The sequence below is a fragment of the Artibeus jamaicensis genome, unplaced genomic scaffold (genome assembly GCF_021234435.1).
Source record: "Artibeus jamaicensis isolate MK-2021 breed Jamaican fruit bat unplaced genomic scaffold, CSHL_Jam_final scaffold_474, whole genome shotgun sequence".
In the NCBI taxonomy this organism is placed as follows: Eukaryota; Metazoa; Chordata; class Mammalia; order Chiroptera; family Phyllostomidae; genus Artibeus; species Artibeus jamaicensis.
Window position 1 is genome coordinate 24515628 of NW_026522046.1, and position 16465 is coordinate 24532092.

Below are 16465 nucleotides of genomic sequence, written 5' to 3' on the forward strand. Positions count from 1 at the left end.
TCCCCCCGCACTGTGTACCAAGGCATTATTATTGTCAGTCTTTCATTTCGAATTCCCTAGTGGGGAGAATTGTATCTGTTTAACAATTTTTTAAAAAATACAGGTTGTGGCAAAAGGAGATTTATCATTGTTTATATGGAAAATAATACAATAATTAATATATAATAATGTAAGAATAAACTGTGTGTTTCATGTACTCACAACTGCAAACCTACTTTTGTTCCCACCTTGTATATTAGGTACTTTTGATGGGTATGAGTAATTCTTTATTGCAAGGATCAGTTTCTGTGAAAGGTTTCCCTTTTGAAAATACCTAAAATAATATTTCATACATAGCTTGATATACATGGAACAACATTATTTTCTTTCTTAATATACAACTGACAGTATTTTCAAAGAGAAGAGTTTTTTTAATGTATTAGGAACTGATACATGGTTTATTCTGACCCCTCAACTTGCATAAGGGTATGTATGCATGTTTTGTTTTTTCGGGATGTTATGATAGTATACGATAGGTATGACTGCTTGATGTGATCATGATTCTTACTGAATTCACAGATCCTAGCAGGTCTTCAGACATAATAAGCAGTAAACAATACCCCTTGAATTGAATCAAAATAAATCCATACTGAACCATTTTCAAATTACAAGGAAATTCATTTCACTGGCTAGTATGATGGTACAATAGATGAATGTAACATGCCAGAAATACTTTGCTACTGTAGACAGACCACTTGCTATGCGGTCAGAAGTCTGGGTTGTGAAATCTACTTATGCTTGCTACTAGCTTTTTCTGAGCAAAATTACTTAATGGCTATGGATCTCAGTCTTCTCATCTGCAAAATAAGTATCATAACACCTACATCAGACGATTGTTTCTTGTTTCATATGCAATAAATGTGAAAGAATCTATAAAATTTAAGGCTCTAAATAGATATTTTCATAAATCAGTTCTTACAAGTCTTTTTATGTAGTCAATATGCTTATAGAGAACTTCAGTATGAGGAGCTTAATCCAAGGAGACCCCCCTCTTTTTTTCAAAGCAGACCTCCCACGTGGCACCCTCCTGCCTCTCACCCTTCGCCCTGCCCACTAAGATGGACGCGTTTGTCAGCTTTCTCAGCTCCAAAGTATACGTTATTTTAATGTTTTAAGGGACAGCTTTCCCTGGTAAATTTTTTTAAAGTACGTGTTAGTATAGCTTTTGATTTATTACTGTGCTAGCAGTTAAAATTATTTAACAGGGGCAATTTATCACTGTAGGTAGGGGAGTGATATATAATGATCTTAAGTAAACAAATGTTCTTTAAATAGTTGAAATGGTCTATGGTCAAGCACTAAAACTAATCTGGTATTTAATTTTTTTTTAGAGTGAAATTTTGGAAATTGCTCTAGATCAAAAAGGACTTACCAATGATAGAAAAATTGCTTTCATTGATAAAAATAGAGATCTTTATATCACCTCGGTGAAACGATTTGGGAAGGAAGAACAAATTGTCAAACTCGGTAAAAAATTGTAACCATTTAAAATTTTAATTACTTTCAATTTTCTTAAATCTATTGCCATATAAATAGCTTACTTGCTTGATTGAATCTATGAATGCTTTCATTTCATAACATTTTTTAGCTATTTAACTCCATTTAATAGCAAATCTTTAGCCGCCACAGCTAAATTGGCATTGAAGAAAGACTTGGAAATTAAAAATATAGTGGTTCTGGTTAGAATATTCAGATATTTTCATCAATTCTTATGTGAATTTTTGTGCATGTTTCACCATTATATGATTAGAAATTAGAGTCATACCTACCAGAACTTAGATGGGGTCTTGTATGTCAGCTGATTTTGCATCTATATTTTTAATGTTTCTGTAGTAGAACTAATAATACATTAATGTTCTTTTTAAAACAAGGAACGATGGTGCACACTTTGGCATGGAGTGATATGTGCAATATCCTTTGTGGACTTCAAGATACTCGGTTAACTGTGTGGTATTACCCTAACACAGTTTATGTGGACAGAGACATTTTACCTAAAACGTTATATGAAAAGGATGCAAGGTAACGTTTTACTGCATAGAATTTTTTATTTTGGTAAATAAAATGAGTAAAGTGTCATGTCTTTGCCTCTCATTTTAATTCTGCCAAGGTATCTTTCACTTAGTCAACTGAATAATTTGTTCAGCTGAAGCTAATTTGGTGAGACTTAAGTGATGGAACCAAGTTAAAAGTGTTGTATAAAACTATTATATTTATTTGTTTCTTATATGAATATAATTTTCCTTATGTGAATGTAACTTTCGAGCTTAATGTTTAATGGTAACTCAGGTAGTTCCTAAGGTTTTTCAGTGATACACAACCTTGTGACAAGGTTGTGTAGCACTTGACTCTGTCCCAGATTATCATTCTAAGATGTTCAGGAATGTATGTGTTCTAAAATTGAATCCAATCTAGCATTGAATTTTGAAATTAAAGATAAAAAATATAAAATCCTCTAAGAAACAGCATGGGGATTTCTCAGTTGTGACAAAATAGGATTACAAAGACTCACTTTAAAATCTAAGCTTAACTTGCAAATCTATTTTGAGTTCATTTTTAATATTCAAATTCACAACCTTAGCAAAAGCAGAGAGGCATCATTTTAAAAGTTTTTAAACTAATAAAGAGAAATTAGTCTGTCTCTTTTCTTAAAGTTCACCTCTTTTTATGGTGGGAAAATAACCTTGAAATCAGCTTCATTTGTAATGGTTTACACTTTAATACTTTAAAAATTCAAACTTAGTGACTTCATCATTTGTGTGGTTTACCTTAGAACTGAGCGGGGAAAAAGTCATTTGAAATGCTTTTAGAAATAGCTCTTACAAATGTAGTAGTTTTGCCACATTAAACAGTGTATTTTGCTCCAAGTATATATAACAAATTAGACTCAAATGTTTATTTCAATACATACATTCTCTGTGGAGTTAACTTTTTTGGAGATGCATTTTAGAAGTTGGATACTTCAAATGTATGTCAGGGTTCAACTCCTCAAATTTGATATATATGAAAAATTTGCTCAGCATATAAATTGCACTTTTCTTTTTTCCCGTACAGTGAATTTAGTAAAAATCCCCACATTGTGAGTTTTGTTGGAAATCAGGTAACTATAAGAAGAGCCGATGGCTCGCTGGTTCACATCACTATTTCACCGTATCCTGCTATTCTCCATGAATATGTAAGCAGTTCAAAATGGGAAGATGCTGTGAGACTTTGTCGCTTTGTTAAGGTACTTACATTTCAGATTCATAGTTGTGTATTAGTTCACACAATATCTTTTTGCAAGATGAGAAACGATAACACTTAAGGGCTGGAAAATATGCCATTGGGATCATGTCTCTTTTTATATGTGAAGCTACAAATGATACAGGGGTAGATGCTCTACAATGTATTCTCTGAACAAGCTCTAATTTAAATGGGTGGTTTCTTAATGTTGATACGTATAAAAAGTCTTCTAAACTTTTTTAAAAGTCAGGTTCCCAACTTCTTCCCCCACAGAGATTCTAATTTCTTAAATCTGGGGAGTGATCTGGGCATAGTTTTTAAGTTCCTCAGATGATTTGTGCAGCTAAGGTTGAATTCAGGATTTTCTTGAGTATGCTTGACCACAGAACTCTTTTGTTGAACATTGTTTCACATTTTTTAGAATATACTTTAGTGGAGTGAGTTTTTGATTTTTTTTCACAGTGGGTTGTTGGTGGCAATCTGCTCTTATCCAAGAAACTATTCCTCAGGCTCCCTATATGTGGTTTCCTTTGACATCTCATCAAAAAGCTTGGAGGGCTATCTTAAAAGTATATCGTTAAGTTCAGCCCTGGCTGGTGTGGCTCAGTGGACTGAGTGCCAGCCTGCGAACTGAAAGGTCAGCAGTTTGATTCCCAATCAGGGCACATGCCTGTGTTGCAGGCAACCAGTGGATGTTACTCTTGCACCTCAAAGTTCCTTTCCCTCCCTTCCCCCTCTCTAAAAATAAAATCTTTTTAAAATTATGGAAAATATATTAAGTTCAAAATAAATCTTTGATAATTAGAAATGAAAATTTAAAAATTTTTATTCCAAAGAAGTTCTCTATGTGTTATTAATACATATTTAACAAAGTAGTCACAATGAAAGTTTTACATCATTAATTTATTGAATTAGTAGTTCTTTCAGTGCCATGCTCAGTAAATTTTTTATTTTTAATTAAAACATAATTTTATTATATTTAAAATCAGTGTTTATTTTAAAACAAAAGCCACGTATTGAAATAATTATTCTCATATTTCATTTTAGGAACAAACCATGTGGGCTTGCCTAGCTTCTATGGCAGTTGCTAATCGAGATATGACTACTGCAGAAATAGCCTATGCAGCAATTGGTGAAGTAAATGACATTTATTTACATGCGTATGTGTGTGTGTTCTGCCATAATTTGTTATATTTCTGTTACTATCCAATTCAAATATTTTTTCTTTTATTAGATTGATAAGGTTCAATACATCAATTCTATAAAAGATCTTCCATCTAAAGAATCAAAAATGGCCCACATATTAATGTTTAGTGGGAACATACAAGAGGCTGAAATAGTACTTCTTCAGGCTGGCCTTGTTTATCAAGCGATCCAGATCAATATTAATCTCTACAACTGGGAAAGGTAATAAAAATAGTTTTTATCAGTTCCAAAACCAGATTGATCTTATTCTTTTCCCTACCATTTTAGTACATTACATTTTTCACTGTACTTCATAGTTTCCTAACGCCACAAAAGAATTGATTTATGTTTATTTTTTTTACTAGTTTGTCATTCAAGATTTATGCCTTCTCTGAACTTGTGATTGACTAGAACTTAAGGTATGAAGAAGAAAAGAGAGTCTAGGATGTTTCCCAAATTTCTCATTTCAGTAACTGAATAGATGAAAATACTAATATTAGCAGATATAGAAGGGAAAATAGTTCTGTTTTAGATATATTGAATTTGAAACATTTGTGAGAAGTATGTGCTAATAGTTGGTGAAACAGAACAGGAGCTCATGGGAAGGATTTGAACTGGAGATGTAGATTTTGGAGTCATCAGGAAACGGACTGGGGAAATGGGTGGGGTGAGTTGACATCAACATTTATGGGACAAGTGAAAGAAGAGAGATCCATGAAAGATGGGATAAAGCAGTCAGGCCGGGAGAAGAGCCAAGAGATTTGTGATGCTAAAGAAGAAAGATGAAAGGATTCGTGGTAAGGAGCCGTCAGTAGTGACCTTCCCCACCACTAAGCTCTGGGGCAGATTGATTTCTGAGACAGAGTGGCCCGCTGCTCCTTGCCTGGGACATGGGTAGGTTCTACCCTCACTCTTTCAGTGAAAGGCTGTGGTGCTTATATACATTCACCTCAAGTTACTGTGTTATAAAACTGACATGCCTACTTTTCCAGGTTAGAAATGTCTTTCATCATTTTTGTTTCTCTCTGGGCTCAAATATAATCCTGAATCTTTCAGTTACAGGCCCCTTACTAATAACTCCCTTAGATTAGAATTTTTATACATACCCTGTCTCTACCTTCCCTTTGAGTAGAAATAACAAGAATGGTAGATAGTTAATTTTGTCACTGACATACTGTAGTCTCTTTATTTAATTTATGCACTAATGATCTATATACTGTTCCTGTAATGCAGCCACTCTATGTCCTTTATTTAGACAAATTTGTCATCATTGTTTAAGTGTAAAAAGGATCATGAAAAATGTTTTTGGTTCTACAAACATGAATAAGTCATTGTCCTTGTCCTTAATTTATTCCTAATTCATAAATTTTAAAGTAAGTAGTTTGGAAAGAGACAGTATGAATAATATTTTAAAAACTCTGTGTTAAGTAAGTAATGAAAATTGTGTATATGATTACCAAGGCAGAATTTCAGAGAAATAGGAAAGAATAATGTTTAAAGCATTCAGTATTTTGAGAAAATATTTATGTTGATAAGTTTTAGAAATTAGTATTTGTATAGCACTCTGAACACTGCGTAATATTTTTAAAAACTATTTAAGGATCTTTAGCTTTAAAAGCTTATACTTTAGTTAGGAATTCTGTTTTATTGTCATTAATAATAGTAATTTGAATTACTTATGCCATACACAAAAATTAACTGAGAATGCATTAAAGACTGGAATGTAAGACCTGAAACAGTAAAATACATAGAGAAAACATAGGCACTAAGCTTAAGAATATTGGTCTCAGAGGTATTTTTTTGACTTGATCCCCACCCAAGGCAAGAGACACAAAAGCACAAATAAACAAATGAGACTACATCGAGCTAAAAACAGCTTTGCTGCACAGCAAAAAAAAACCATTAAAACTAGGTAACCAACTAAATGGGAGAGGATATTTGTAAATGATACTTCCAATAAGAAGCTAATATCCAAAATATATAAAGAACTCATACAACTCGACAGAAAAACAATGTGATTTAAAATATGGACAGAGGACCTGAATAAACACTTTTCCAAGGAAGACATGCATATGGCCAATATACAGATGAAAAGATGCTCAACATCATTAATCATTAGAGAAATGCAAATCAATACAACTATGAGATATTATCCCAATTAAGTAAATGTATGGATTAAATTAAAATAAAATTACAAGAGAGTAAAAAAATATAAAGCCTCTATTTATTAAGTACTATGACATGTCAGGAATTGTATTAAACAGTTTCCACATTTCTTCCTGTTTTGTTATCACAGCACTTCACAAATGAAGAAGTTGGGGCTTACTCATAACTCGGTGGCAGATCTGGGATTTGAACTTAGTCTTCTACTCTCAAAGAGGACTTGAATTTTCTTAGTATCATCAAGCAATTAGATATGTGTTGTTGATATCCCTATTTTTTTCCCTACTTACTTTTTTATTGGATTGCTGTTTAACTCTTTCATTATTTATCTTTGCAAAGTTTTGCAGCATCTTTTCCCTTTTGAATTATAATTATATACTTACTACAGAACAGAAGCATTTTATCTTACATATACATAGCAGGTCTTAATATCCATGCTCTTAATCCGTATGCAATACCCTTAATCCCTTTGCAGTGCTCCTCTGCAAACACAAAGTATAGATGCATAGCAGTGCGTCAGTGCCATAGCAGGGAGATGAGGCTATTTGCCTCTGATGGCTTCTATTGATAGCCCCATAATATATATAGATAATATATACATTATATATGGTGCCCTCTGTACATTTCTTGTACCTCCTTGACCTAAGTGAAACTTACCTCTTCCCAGGGGACACTGGTCCACTACCTGTCCTCTCAAATGGAATCAGTTATTTCTGATTCCACATTTCTTAGGATCTGGATGTGAACAAAGTTGGTGTCCTTTTTGCCTCCCTCATCTTTATTTCCCTATCTTATTTTCTCCTATGACTTCAAATTTTCCCTGTTATTTCTATATCTTTCTCCCTGTACCTCCCTTCTCTCTTACCTCTAGTTACCAGCAAATGACCCTAGCTTAAGGTGTGAGATCTCAGGGAGAGGGAAAACAAGAAAAGCAAAGAGGATTGGACGGGAGAGAATGAACTCATTAGTGCTCCTCCACTCTCACGTCCACCTGACAGCTCCCTTTCCTGGGCTTCTTGCTTGTTATCTTGACTATAAACCAGTGGGTTGGGCACGTGCTGGTGGACCTTTGTGTCTACAGGATAAAGATCCAGGAGCATGGTTCCAGGATTCTGATGACTAATTCTGCACTCAGGACTCCCAAATATTCACCTCTCATCTACCCCTCTAACTTGCCCATATTTGCTTCCAGAACCAGCTATCTTGTCAGGCTCTGCAAAGCTAGAAATCTAGGTGTCACATTTGACATTTTCCTTATGCTCCCGCACCCCCCAGTTACTGTTTTTCCTCCCATGTACCTCTGACTCTCATCCACTTAACCACCAGCACCCTTGTGTAGGCCAATCCAAGTTTCTCTCAGTCTATCATCACCACTGATCTCTCCACATGTACTCTTCTCCTACCCATTCTTCACACTGTAGTCACAATGACCTTGTCCCACTATAAATCTGATCATGTCACTCTTGAGTTCTGACTCATTTAAATGAAGCCCATAGTTTCCCATCACTTTTAGCATAATTAGGAAGGATTGAGTAAAAACTGACTTCAAATAATCAGCAGAAGTTATAGCTGCTAAGAAACTTTTATGTATTACCATTTCCAAATCAAAACCACATGGAATATTTGTTCCCATTGCATATTCATTTAGTCAGCACATGTTAATCAAGTGCTTGCCATATTAGGCTTATTTAGACATTACATGGAGAACTTTTTTTAACACTCTTGTTGAAGTATCTGGTCATTTAAAAGTATGTGCTCAAAAAGGCTGAATAGTAAAAAGACAGATGTAGTGGTTGAGACTGGGAGCTTTGGAATCCAACCGGGGTTTGACTTCTGGTTCTGCATTTCTGGCTCTGTGGTCTTAGACAGGTGACTGAGGCTCTATTAATCTCAGCTTCCTTATGTTGAAAATGGAGGTGTTAAAACTTCATGTTTATTGTCCAGATTAAAATTTTGAAAATTTCTTAGTATACTGCCTGACACAGACATAGTAAGCCTTCAATAAATGGTAGCTATTATTCATTTAAAAATATTTATTGAGTGTCCCTCATGTGCCAGGTTTTAAGCTTTGGGAATATAGAAATGAACAAAATCAATCAAGTTCTGTGATAACAGTTTTTGAGTCTAAGTGGTATGGCTAAGATAAAAAGGTTGGAGTAAGAGAGATACATATTTGGATCAAATATAAGAATCAGTTTAGCCCTGGCTGGTATAGCTCAGTGGATTGAGTGCGGGCCTACGAACTAAGGGATCATGGTTCAGTTCCCAGTCAGGGCACATGCCTGGGTTGCTGGCTAGTTCCCAGTAGGGGACACATGAGAAGCAACCATACATTGATATTTCTCTCCCTCTCTCCTTCCCTTCCCCTCTAAAGATAAATGAATAAAATCTAAAAAAAAAAAAAATTTAATCTGAATGTGTAGAACCTTCAAAAAAAAAAAAGAATCAGTTTATAACAGCATAATGCAAAGAATGGGCTGGATGATAAATATATTTAGATTGCTTTTTAAAAAATATTTGGCTCTTTTTTTTAAGGTTATATTTGGTTTTTAGAGAGAGGGAGGGAAAGAGGGAAGAAACATCAATTTGTTGTTGCTTCTCACGTGCCCCCGCAGTGGGGACCTGGCCCACAACCCAGGCATGTGCCCTCGACTGGGAATTGAACCAGTGACCCTTTGGTTCACAGGCTGGTTGGCGCTCAGTCCCCTGAGCCACACCAGCCAGGCTAGATTGCTTTTAAGATCCTTGAACTTCTATATTTCTTTAAAGCCTTTAGAGGGGGAACAGATTTTATTTTAATAGTATTATTACATTTGGGGAGCATAGTCTTACTGGTTTGTGCTTCTGTTATTCCTACTTGAATTTGAAAATTACCTTCAACCTAATAAAATGCAGTCCATGAGGAGTTGTAGGTAAGCATGTTATATACTTGACATTCACTTTGGACATTGGGGGTGGTCTCTTCTGAAAAATAAGTTAAGAAAGATAGAAACTGAAAACTCCAGGTATACCTATTGATTATTTATGTAAGTATTAATAAAATAATTTCTCCACTTCTACCAGTTACATAGAGTGATTTTGCTACTTTTAAGATATGCAAAAAGGCACATTTTGGAGTTATTGTTTTATATAACTTCCTTCTATTTAAAATCAGAGAAGATACATGGATTTATTCCAGCTCCATAATCTAATGTTACATTTGTTTGGTTGCCAAATAACCATTTGCTAGAGACATGCTGTTCCTATAACCCTTATATAATTTGGAGTGAATTCCCTCCTAAATGTGGTATGGAAACATTTTTTACCCAATGTATATTTTTAGAGAACATTTAAAATAGCACATATCATTTGAATGTTTATCTTTAGCTGTTGCTCTTTAATCAGATAATTAATGTATATTTTATAATAATGACTACAATGATAGATAATACTTAATATCTAGTGTCTAAATGCAAGATTAGACATCATCTTCTATCCTTTCTACATAATTAAATGTATTAATGTTCCCTAATAAAATCTCTTTGAAATTTTTGAAAACCCCCATCCAGAATGGATGCTTATGCACCCTCCACTTAGAAGTACTTCCAGTGGTGTGCAATCCAGAATTCCTTCTCCCATCACATACAATCATAAAGAATGGGAATTGAACTCTAAAATGCAAAGGGGGTGCTTCACCAGTTTCCATTCGCACATACACCTCTGGAGTCAGAGCCTTAGAGACATACAGGGCCTAATACGGGAGAGGGTTACGAAGATCAAGGCGGACAGTCCTCACTTCTACTTCTCATCTTCTGATTTTCTATGAATTGACTTCTTACCTTTCTTATCTTCCACTTTTGTTCCTCTATATTTTAATACCTCTGCATTCTTTTTCGTGTATCCTGTTTTTCTCCGAAAGACTTAAAGTCACAGAGGAATAAAGGAACTTTGTGAGGAGTTTGTAGTGGGTAGCAAATATCAGTACCCTTGAATTTGGCAATATGGTTAATGCCAATATATTTTTATAATGAATCATTGTGCTGAATTTTATCATTTGTATTTGTTTTATCATTTGTATTCATGTGACTTATATTCATAATTTTTCATATTAAGTCTTTAATTTCTCAATCGTCTATCAATTGGTTAATAAACACAGCATATCTAAAATCTTAAAGTAACTATTTAGTTTAGGTCAAACCAAAGCATGCTAAGAATGAAACAGTTTCCTACTAAAGAGTCACACGTTGCAAAAAATCAGGTCATTAGTCAGTATTGTCTAAAACAACAGACTTATAATAGTTGGCTCTGATAAATTGTGACTGGCCTGTTCAGAAGTTACGAAGTCACATGAGAAAGCAAGAAAACTTGAGGAACAATGCACTGTGACTGTTACGATGGCTGTTTCCTGTACTTCAAGATGACAGAGAGCAGGGTAAGGACAGCTCTACTGGATTGTTCCGACTGACTCAACTAATGCGAGTTATGCGCAGGATCACGGGCCGAGCTGCTGTCCAAAACCTGCACACAGAGATCAGCCTGGAATTGAGAATCCCACCGTATTATCAACACGTAGATTTTATGTCTTTGGTGTTGTTCTGCTGATCTCAGCAATTCATTTAGTTCTCATCTCTTATTTAAATATTACCTTAAAATAACTTAGCTATAAAGATATTAATTCTATATTATAGTAATCCATAATTGTATAGATTATAAAACATAAATGGCTATTAACTTTTTCTAAAGAATCAGTGGCAAAGGCATTTTGCGAAACTCATTATCCTGAAATTTAATTTTCATAATATTTTAAATTTGCTATGTTAATAAAGTAAGGATATCAGTTTTTAGTTGAATATTAAACAGAATAAATTCAGCCCTGACTGGTGTGCCTCAGTGGATTGAGTGCCGGCCTACAAACCAAAGGGTTGCTGGTTTGATTCCCTTTGGTTGAGCAACCTGGAATGTGGGCAAGGTCCCCTGTGGGGGTGTGTGAGGGGCAACCACACATTGATATTTCTCTTCCTCTCTTTCTTCCTCCCTCCCTCTCTGTCTAAAATTAAATAAATAAAATCTTTAAAAAAATAAATTCATTACAGACTTACAAAAATGGTCAATATCGTCGAACCACTTCCATTAGGGGGAAGTTCATTTACTTGCCTTTTATTATGATTTCAGCGAATTTTTCAATGAACATTTACCATACATATACTCTATAGTCCTCACCAAAAAGAAATGAAAGCCAGATCTTTCTTCAATAAATATATAGGTTAGTGAAGGAAACAGACTTAAAATAATTATAATGCACTATAAGTAGTGCTGTTATAATAGTATGCATTAAATGTTATGGAGCACAGATAAGATAATGGTTATTTATTTCTACAAGGGGAGCCATCGGGAAGAAGAGATCATGCTTGATCTGACCTGCAGTATAAATAGGAATGTGCAGGATGGATGAGGCAGGGAATGATGGTCTGTGTGGAGGGACGAGTGGAGAGGACAGCACAGGCCCTTCGTCCTGCCCTCTCACCCCAATACTTCACTGCCCGCGGAGACCAATACCAGCAATGCTGATCATCCGTTTTATTCTCATTATAGGGCACTTGAATTGGCTGTAAAACACAAAACACATGTTGATACCGTTCTTGCCTACCGTCAAAAGTTTTTGGAGACATTTGGTAAACAGGAAACTAATAAACGATACTTGCAATATGCAGAAGGTGTAAGTATTATGTAGTACTTTATAAAAATGTATGTGTTTTATAATTTATATATAATATTCATCTTAATGAGACAGAATTTGACTAATCTATACCTTGATCTCAAAAAATTACTTTTTGCCTTACGATATTTTAGTCTTCTTTTGACTACATAATTATATTACTAATTTTTAAAAACTCTTACAGCCATGTTTTGATTAAGAAATCTGTTTTCATAATATCCAGTTTGTGTTAAGGTTTGGTGTTAATTAATATTTTAGATAAACAATATAAATGCCTGGATAAAGGCTTCTAACTTCTGAATTTTGTGTTTCACCAGCTGCCCCTTCTGCTCCAGGGGAATTATATAAGCACAGGGGGCACTGGCCAGAAAACAGATACTTTGTCACCCTGTAGAATTCTAGGGAGCTAGGTTGCCCCTGCAGAAGTACCTAGCCTAAGTGGACTTCACCACGTAGGGCCAAATAAGGGTAAACCTGTGCCTCTGAAATTCCAGAACCTCAGATTTTATAACTCCAATTAGAAGAAACTCATTCTAGTGCGTACTAGCCCACAAGAAGAGCCAGAACAAAAGCGTTTGCCCCAATGCCTAGAGCAGAGCTGATTGTGGCCACCAGGCTCAGGCTGCAGAAATAGAGTTTACCTCTAGCCATACAGACAAGAGACTTGTAATCCCAAGAGAGGGCCAGCCTTGTTCCTAACTCTGTGATTAACCTTTAATTCATTTACTTATTTCATTCATTTATATGAGTATTCACTCTGGGACAGGTACTGTGCTAGGTGTGGAGTCGGATGTGGTTTGTTTGGTCGAGCTTATAGACTCTCTGGGAGTGTTGCTCTGTGGGAATAGAATGGAATGATGTTCTGATCCATCCTAGGAGGCAGCATATATTAGAACCTTAGGAGGAGGAACGAAGGGAAGGAGAAGGCCACTACGGTTCCTACTAAAGCCGCACTGTTCATTTACTGTATTTAGAATAGTGAGTGTCATGATCTACATTTTTGGACTTCAGAATGGTTTTCAAGGTAGTGAAACCTTTGGGGTCATTCTTAGAGATCTGTAATGCAACTTCAGTGTCTGGGTCCAGATAGACACAGTTGTGGGTTTCTTGGTGGAAGGGGGTGTATTTTAGAGGAGGTCCACAAACCTCTGTAATATTCAGAACTTGTCTAGCACTGAAATGAATCCTCTGGGAGTTTGGGCTGGAGGACCCAAAATAGGAGGACTATACTTCTAGGACAAACTCAGGCTTCCCCGGGACCCCTGCGGGCTGCACTCTGACTCATGGAGTGTGACAGCAACTACCAGCACCACCACCGTGCTGAGCAGACCGATCACCAGATCGGCTGATAGTTTGGTCACAGTTTTGAAAATATGAGTGTGTTAAAACTTAGCACCCACCTTAAATTTACTTCATTGTATAATTTTAAAGCAGATTAAAACTACTCTTTCTTCTTATCATCATTGTCATCTGTTTTTTTTCATTATTTTTACATTTGGTGCTTTTGAGAACAGGAAATTTAGTCTTTACCTTCAAGGAAATTCTGCTCTAGTTAGCAAACACTTAACAAATTTATCTTTCTCATTATATATTTGTTCAACTATTACCGAAGTGTAATACCTCAATCACAAAAGTAGCCGGTAGCCAGACCACATGGCTGTTTTAGGCAGTGTCCTCATCCTTTGTCCTAAGAGCTGCATGGGTGACTTGGACTCCTGCGGCGCTGCGTCCCGGTTTCCTGCTTTTTGTTATCATAAGGGTAACTCGAAAGTTAACTAGAAATCATAAAGCAGTATTTTAAGATGAATGTCATCTTTGACTTAAAAAAAATCCCCCCTATTTATTGTAGACAAAATTGCGATTATATAAATTCCTTATTTCAGGACTAAGAGTTTAATAGCAAAAATTCAAAAATTTATTCTAGATATATTGAATTCTAGTGGGTTCATAATGCATAATGTGAAAGTTTAGATATACTTAGAAGTGAAAAGTTTGATACACATTCAGACGAGATCGGGCGCATTCAGAGTGGTGTGGCCATAGGCTGATATACATTCATATTTATGAGCCCTGAAGTGTTATTTGGGCATTCCTAGTTTAAAGTGTTGAAATTTGGGATTCACATAAATTATACTGTCTTCAAAGAACCCCATTGGAGTCATTGTACCTGGTTTACAATGGTGTTCAGTGGTTTCTGTAAAATAATACAAGTCTGGCAAATAAATCCACTTGAGGAATATATTTAATTCCCTGAACACATACTCTGTGGAAGAAGAAACATAGAGGAACCTGGAAATGTTTAAAACATTATGGTAGGAGAAAGGAAAGAAAGAGCAAAAAAAACCCAACAGACAAACACTTCATGAGCTTCTGATTTTTAGCTGAGTCTGAGAGAGATGGGGTACAGGAAGGAGAGCCATCTGGTATGATTTTGAAATTACTTCTATGTGAATAAGAATTGACTAGGAACCAGAATCAGAAGTGTCAAATAGTATCGATACTCCCTGTAAGAGGAAAGGATGTGTTTTAGAATAGAAGTCACTTGACAGCTGTCATGAGTATATTCTCATATAAAGCTCACTTAAAAATACTGTATTCCAAGGACTAAATTATCAGAACACTGTTCTAAAACTGGATAAATGCCAAAGTGAAAGTGAAACATTTATTTTCAGTAGGACACTATCACATGGCACCATCATTTGTATTATAACAAGTTACTGATGTAGATGTCATTAATTTACTTGATGGACTTCTGTTGTAACAGAGCAACAGTTGTTCAGAGTACCATCGATATATGGTTTTATTGTGATTGATTTGAGAAACATATGTAAGTCAATTTAAGGCTGGAAGAAGGCCAAAGCATTCATCAAGTTTGCCTTTCTCTTTGCAAATGTTTCATTAGACATAGAAACAAGTGTTTGCCATTTTAAAAAATATCAAGTTCCAGCCTGATTGAAAAATTAGTCTTTCAGATAATCTAATGTTGCTCTGCTTTTCACTGAGCTGTCCCTTGTATTTTAGCACAGACATTCACCTTCTGTTAGTAGGAAGGATTCTTTTAATTCATCTTCTTAATATATTCTAGAAAAAAGTATATGGAATTATTATCTTTAAGAAAAGATGGCCAAAATTACCCACAAATTAATTCATAGAAATTTGGATAAAGGATATTGGAATAAAAAAAGAACCAAGCATTTAATTTCATCAACTTCTGGCACAAAATAAAGGAGGCATGAATTTCTTAAATTAATTTCTCAGTTACTTAAGATAAATCTGTTCAAGCAGCAAACAGTACTTCAGTGTGATGTAATATTACTTATTCCACCCGACACCCTACGTCGAGGTGAAAACCAGTTCACTTTTGGCTCAGTATCAGGAGTCGCGGTTTATTTCATCGTAGATCAGAGGCACTTAACCCAGGACACAGTTTTTCCCGTATCTGGCCTGAGAGGACATACATTTGTTAATTAGTGATCTCCAAATTTTTTAAAACAGAACAATGTTTTTTCTTAAAGCTTGTTCCTAAAACTCAGGACAGTCCATTCCTGACACCAAAGGTAATGAGGGCAGAGCAGAGGTGCTGCCTCATGGGTCAAAGGGAAAGAAACAGATTACAGATGATCACTTTTCAGTGGTTCTGATGTGTCCCAGCCTTGCTCTCCCACTGCTTCATCCGATAGCTTTACATCACTGTTTCAACCACCCCTATGACTCGACTTTAAAAATTATTGCAGAAGAACCATGTTTGCAGAGTACACCCAGGGGAAGCAAATGGCTGCCCCGTCTTCCTCAGAGCTAGGCCTCCAGTGGAAACCTCAGTTTATACGCAGTGAAGAGCTGGCCCATTTGCAGCAGGCTGGGGGACGTCAGTGCACATTCACCCCTGTGTCCCTGGGGCACCTGTGCAGGACCTGCGGCTCCTTGGCACTGTCTACACGTGCCTTTTATAAACAGCTACAGCAACAGTTGGTCTTTTGAGTCACAATGAGAGTTTTTGCTTTTTATTGTGGTAATTATTTGGTCCTAAAGCTACTTTTTTTAGCATTCTTTTTTCTTAACTTTTCTTTCATGCCCTTTTATTCTAATGCTTTGGGAGTCATACATTCTCTTTTGTTTATTCTTTGTTTGGATTAAACAAAAATGTCTTTAGTATATAAGCATTTT

At 35.6% G+C, this 16465-nt stretch overlaps 1 protein-coding gene across 1 annotated transcript in view; it reads left to right on the forward strand.

The window, feature by feature from the left end:
* The window catches only part of IFT80 (intraflagellar transport 80), a 106126-nt gene that overhangs the window by 88112 nt on the left and 1549 nt on the right, over positions 1-16465 (forward strand). The window contains exons 14-19 of the mRNA XM_053657869.1: positions 1371-1506; positions 1911-2058; positions 3091-3262; positions 4306-4395; positions 4493-4665; positions 12178-12301. Of these exons, the coding sequence (XP_053513844.1) occupies positions 1371-1506; positions 1911-2058; positions 3091-3262; positions 4306-4395; positions 4493-4665; positions 12178-12301 (843 nt within the window). The remainder of the gene's footprint in view (positions 1-1370; positions 1507-1910; positions 2059-3090; positions 3263-4305; positions 4396-4492; positions 4666-12177; positions 12302-16465) is intronic.